At 37.8% G+C, this 6,412-nt stretch overlaps 1 protein-coding gene across 6 annotated transcripts in view; it reads right to left on the bottom strand.

The window, feature by feature from the left end:
- The window catches only part of ZDHHC20 (zinc finger, DHHC-type containing 20), a 40,692-nt gene that overhangs the window by 22,864 nt on the left and 11,416 nt on the right, over positions 1-6,412 (bottom strand). For all 6 annotated transcript variants that reach the window (XM_008583240.1, XM_008583241.1, XM_008583238.1 and 3 more), the window contains 2 exons: positions 5,322-5,442; positions 387-456 (listed from right to left, as the gene is read on the bottom strand). In XM_008583240.1, coding sequence (XP_008581462.1) covers positions 387-456; positions 5,322-5,442 — 191 coding nt within the window. The remainder of the gene's footprint in view (positions 1-386; positions 457-5,321; positions 5,443-6,412) is intronic.

Genomic DNA, 6,412 nt, shown 5'->3' with positions numbered 1-6,412 from the left:
TGGTTTACTTGTAGGTTTTAATATCAACATTAATAACAAAAACAAAAAAACTGTCATTATGGCCTTTTTAATCCAGGAAATAGTTATCTTTCTCAAGGGGGTTATTACTACTTGCTCATCAACAGTACATTAAACACAGCATAGAAAACATTTAATATTAAAGAAAATTCTATCAACTGTTAAAGAAACTGCTATGCCAGATTATTTCTGGGTATATTCTGGCTTACATAAATATTTTTGTTAGCCCTGTATGCAAAGCAAATAACGGGAGGGGATGAATTTTTTCTTACTAAGTATAAAGCATATGAAATGTTCCACCCTCTCCCATTCTCCCGTCACCAACTTCCAGTGCTAGGTTTAAATGAAAGCAAGTGAGTAACACTTACGTGTCACATGCTGAGCAGTGATGCGCCCGGTCAGGTTTAATCAACTGACATTTTTCACAATATCTGATAGCTAAATGAAAGAAGTAAAAGGAAGATGTTGAAGAATGCACAAGCTTTACTAATTTAACTGTAAAACTTTTTTTTTTTTTTTAATAAACAACTGTGGGTAATTTGGTGCGCTTAAAAATTTTTTTTTAATCATGGGCATGTATTACTTTTATAATTTAAACAAGAATTGCTTTAAGATGAAAAGAATTTACACAAATATCTACTTATTAACTGGATAAGTTATATTTTATTGAGCGCCTTCTATAATATGTTGCCTGGGTTAGGCACTAAGGGAGATAAAACCATACAATGTAGAAAAGTAGAGCTATAAAGAACCTTAAAGATTTCCTAGTTCAATCTCTCCATTTTACAGATTAAAAGCACCCCAGTTCCTAGAGAGAGAAAGTCATCTGTGCAAGGTCATACGGCCAGATGAGCAGTAAGATCATGAGCAGCCAAGTGTGCTGCTCCCTTGTCCCCTCCACCCCTCTATTCAGCATTCCCACACGCGGAGGCTGTGAAACTAACCAGGCTATGAGATGGTGATAGTCTGGATGTGCTGTCCCCGCCAGAACTCATGGTGGAAATCTGATCCCCACTGTGGCAGCACTGGAAGCTCACTGAGTCATGGGGGCGGATCCCTCATGAATGGATTAATGCTCTCCCTGGGGGAGGGGGGCCTGAATGAGTTCTCACTCTATTAGTTCCCATGACAGCTGGTTGTTTAAAAGACCCTGGCACCTCCCCTTTCTCTCTCGCTTCCTCTCGCCATGTGATCCTGTACTCGCTGGGTGTCTGCAGCTTTCCACCATGAATAGAAGCAGCCTGAGCCCCGCACCAGATGCAGCTGTCCCAGAATTGTGAGCCACATAAACCTCTGTTCTTTATACATTACCCAGCCTCAGGTATTCTGTTACAGCAACACAAAAAGGACTAGAACAGATGGGATTAAACCAAACAGACCTTGTAAGAAGATGGGACTTGATGACTGAATGGACTAAACTGAAGTAAACGCAGCAATCAAAAGAAACTTCAGTTTCTAGTTGGGGTGGTTAAAAGAATGATGGTGCCAAGGACAGAAGCAGAGCTGGATTTGGGTAGGTGGGGTAGGGTGTTTTTTGTTAATTCACGCAACAAATGTTTAGAGTTTCTACCATGTGGCAAATACTGCTGGATGCTGAGAATATAAAGGTGAATGAGACAGACTTACATCCTGCCCCCCATGATATTAGGCCTTAAATTCATAAATCCAGTTTTGTATGAGTTTGAAGGTTACCCTTTGGAAGCTGGAAATACAAGAATGGAGCTCTAGTGAGAGCGAGAGATGCTAAATTAATTAAAGACACATGTCAAAGTAAAGGAAGAAAGCTTGGGCCAGGGGCGTGCAGCTCACCCTCTGAAACAAAAGGAGGGTGCTGCAGCCCAGGACGCAGCTAGATGGCAGGCTGCTCTGAAGACGTGAAACACGTGCAGCTCGCAGTCCCACCCCTCTGCCTGCCGTACAAGAAAGAGTTTGTAATGTAAGTGCTAATATAATCTGTCCCAATTCCTATTAAGAAGGTAACTTATTCCTGAAAATTATTAAAGAAAACAAATTGTGAGATACACTAAACTAATGATCACAATATTGTACTGTCAGAATTCCACGGTTAAAAATAACAATTGAAGGGACAGTACAGGGGCAAGAATGGGGGCAAGGTTCCCTTGTGAAGTTAGGAAAAAGAAAAATAAAAAAAATGTGGGAGGAAGAAGAAAAATCATGCAAAGATACAAAAACAGAACCAGAACAGAAAAGCTCAAAGAGGAAAGCTTTTTAAGAAGGCAGAATGACAAAAAGCCACTGAACTTGGTTAGGAAAATGAAAGCCTACTGTCTGGAATTAGCTGGAAGGAAATGGGGCCCTGGGTATACACCACTTATAAGAAGATCTATAATCAAAGAGGAAAGAAAACAGAATGATAGAACAGCATCGGAACCACGTTTTTGTTGTTTTTAAGAGGAAACATATTTCTAAATACAGCTAAAAAGCACAGGAAAGAAACTGGTTGGAATTTATTAAGTGGAGATGCAAAATTTGCAGGAGCAAACTAGATAAGAGAAGAAAAATGTGAGCCATCTCTGTAAATATAAGAAAGGATGAGAAAATAAAGAGGTAAGAGAGGCACTGGAACAAGTCGGAGCCTGTAAAGGGGCACTGACAGCACGCTGTCCTGGCAGCAGCAGGACCCTGTCTTCACGTAGGCTAGCAAGTGACCTTGGCTCAGTAACTTACTTTCTAAGAGCACCAATTTCCTCATCAGTAAATGCAAATAATACCAAGTGTAAGGATTATTGTGAGGACTGAAACTAAATCTTCTGGAACCTATCAGATCCTCAATCAATTATTATCATTATGATACAACTACTATTACTAATAAATATCATTATCATTTATAATAAAAAAAAGTAAAGTCAGACTCTATGATGTGGAAAATCAGTGAAACAGAGAGAGCTAAGGAGATCAGAAAATGTATAAACAGCCATCGTGGGGAACACCCAAAACAGATCCCTTCAGCAAACACCTACTGAGTACTCATTTAGTGAGACACTGTGTAGGGACTGTGGGAGAAATTCCCAACTGCCTGGGCCTTAGAATAAACTCAAGAGGAAAACAAATAACCACAAGGCAGTGATTTGTGATCTACAAAGTAAGATTTTGGGAAGTTCAGAGGAGACTTTAAAAATCACTTCTTGCTAAAGTAAATAGAAATTGGTTAAAAAGAGACAGACACTGAATTAAAACTTTAAACTAGATTTAGGAAGGAGAAAATAATCATTCTAGGCACAGAAAAAAAAAAAAAAAGAAAAAAAGCTGGGGAAGGACAGGATGACTTAGCACAACTTAAAGGTGTTGTTACAGGACTCACACAGGGAAATGGTTTGGGACAAAGCTTGAGACAGAGGTTGGTTGGATCCAGATTGCAGAGGAATAAAGGTTTAGAGGAACTTATTTTGTTTTCTGAATAGATAATAATATGTCCACATGGTTCAAAAAGCACAAAAAGGAATTCAGGGCCGTCTACCCCATCTCTACTCTATCCCTCAAGCCCCCTGTGAAGGCAGCTCCATTACTTTTACTAATCTATGGTATAAGAAAGGCCCACTTTCCTCAATATGCATTTCCGTAATTTTGTTTTTGAAAGAATAAGTAGGTATTAGTTCTATAATAAGAAAAAAGAAGAAAACCTGGCAGAATCTGGAATTCTAAGAAGTAGAAATGTAGTACAAAATGCTGCTCAAGAGCACAGATTCTGCCTGGAGTCAGAGGAGAAGGCATGAACCCCAGACCTGGCCATCTAGGGACTTCAGCCACTTCACTGTGCCTCATTTCTTCATCTCTGAAATGGGCACAAGTGTGGCACCTCTCTCAAGAGTTGTTATGAAGATTAAATAATCACAACTAAAGTGCCTAGCAGAGTTCCAGATAGATAATGGGTACTATTCAGATAAGAGGAAAGCCATTTTAATTAATGAAAAATAAAGCTTTAAGGGTAAAGTTTTTACATCAGTGGCTTTTTACTTTTTGGGGGACATGTACTTCTCTGAAAATCAGGTGATCTTGCTCTGAATGGGCTCCTTGAAAACTACATGTACCCAATTCTGCACATGATCTCAGGGGTTCATAAATTCCCTGAAATCTTGGACGTTGGGTTAAAACCACCTAATTTACAGAACTACTACTGCTAACAATTATTGTAAACCAGATTTACAATACCTTAGAAAACATTTCATAATTAATATAAAAAAGGATTATTTCAAATTAGCTATCACTTACTGAAAATATTTATGTAAAATGAAATTTAGTGAAAATTTATTATTACAAGCCAAGTGAACTGAGTGCTTTATGTATATTATCTCATTTAGTGCTTCCACTAATCCAGAGATGCAATTATTATTACCCTCATTTTAAAATGAGGAGACTAGGGCTTAGAAAGTTTAAGTGACTTGTACTGCACTAGTAATGGAAAATGGGTTTGATCTGCAGTACATGTTTTCATCCTATAACATAATTTGTTAGTTATGCAAAAAGGACGGAATTTTTTTTTTTTTTTACTGAAACATACTTGTCTCCACTTCATAGGGTTGTTGTAAAGTTTAAGTGAGTTCATATGTGTAAAGCACTTAGCACAGGATAATTGCTAAGCTGCTATTATTATCTGATATTTTAATTAATTAATTAATGAGGTATATAATATATAACTTAAAACAATTTCCTGTATTTAGATGACCAACGTGGCCACTCATAGACTCCTCCCTACTGTTAGGCTAAAACCTGAGAAGAGGAAGAGGCTGCTGTAGTCACATGTGACCGTGGAGGCAGTGGGACAGGGGAAACACCAAGGGCTTGGAGCCAGACGAACCTGAGTTCACAGCCTGGCTCTCGGATTATTTCTTTTATAATCTTTAATATGTTTCTTCCCATTTATATCTTTTACTTCTCCCCATTCTTACTAAATTCTTGATTTTTTTTTTATTACTCAGTGATGACACACAATATTCAAATTCAAATTAGATTTTCCAAATGAAACCAATTTTCCAAATTTGGTTTACTAAGAGTAACAACCAAAATTTTTAGCCATGAGAAGGTTGAGCTGGAACAAAAAAAGGCAGAAGAAGGAAATTCATATTAAACTAAGCCTCTTAAAAAAACCCATATTGATATACTTATATATCTATCTATATCTGAATCACTACAGAATGCAGAACACAGGAAAATATTGTTCCTGCTGATGTAATTTGTGGCAATAGTATCCATTTAATAATCAAACCACGCAAATATATCCTGGCAGAAACAAGCACATGTTAAAATCCCTTTGAAAAGGAGAGTTTAAGACCTGTGTCTCTTACTTCTTGAAGCCGACGTGGTGTAGACAGGTAAGGCTCTCGCTGCTCTCCTCAAAATCTCTTGTTGTCTTTCCTGGCTGAATTCCTTCACATAACGTTCCTTTTCAGAATTGGACAAGTAGAACTATAAAAAGAGAGAACGATTAAAATGTTTTAATCCCATGATGTTAACCGTCATGTCAGAAAAAGTTTTATCTAGAACGGGAAAAAAAAACCCTCTGAAGTATTTTGCTTTATGAAGGCAAAACTTGTCCTCAAACTTCTTTAACTTTAAGAAGATAAATCAAGTACCTTTTAACAAAAACTACATACCTTTGACATTAAAAAAAAATTTTGCCCTCCATACTAATGATGGCAAAGAGCATAAACTAAATATTTTTGCATCTTTGTTTTTTACAGGTAAAATTAAATTCTTCCACCAAAAAAGGCTTAATATGTATTCTCTATTAGTAGAAATTTTGTTGTTTAAAAGTTACCATCAAGAATCTTTTAATTTTTGGAAAGATGTCCAAAGATTCACTTGCTCTGGGTAACAGGCTATACCACAGACATGGGGTCCCATTATTCTCTGACCAAATGTCTCAATGACATCAACAAGTCATTCTTTTACCATTTTTAGCTTTTAAAAAGCTAACGAATGGGGGGGGGCTACTTTCCGCAGAATTATCAAAGATTGTCAAGGCATGAGTAGTCTCCTTTTCTCAAAAGGAGACTCCTTTATAGAGCTGTTTCTGGTTTTCATTTCTTAGTATTTGTTCCCACAGTGTGGCCAGCCTCAGGCTAGTTTTCTTTTAAAAGCCTTTTCCCCACAAAGCACTTGTTTAGAGTTGCTCTTCTTTTCATATATCACCCCAGCATCTCGAGGACCCTCAGTTTTATGCCTCAATTTCATGTAACCAGGAACTTTAAGTTTCTGTCTTTATTGTACTGATTTCTTCTTCTTCTTTTTTTTAAAACTATGAATGGCTTGGGGCTTGCTCTTGACAGGTCTTGCTTTAAAAAGTCCTAAGGAAGGCCGGCCCGGTGGCGCACTGGATAGTGTGCCGCTTGGGAAGCGCGGCGGCGCTCCCACCTGAGGGTTCAGATCCCACATA

The sequence above is a fragment of the Galeopterus variegatus genome, unplaced genomic scaffold (genome assembly GCF_000696425.1).
Source record: "Galeopterus variegatus unplaced genomic scaffold, G_variegatus-3.0.2 Scaffold2867, whole genome shotgun sequence".
NCBI classification, from domain to species: Eukaryota; Metazoa; Chordata; class Mammalia; order Dermoptera; family Cynocephalidae; genus Galeopterus; species Galeopterus variegatus.
Note: the sequence above shows the minus strand (reverse complement) of the source record. Positions and strands in the feature narration are given on the sequence as shown.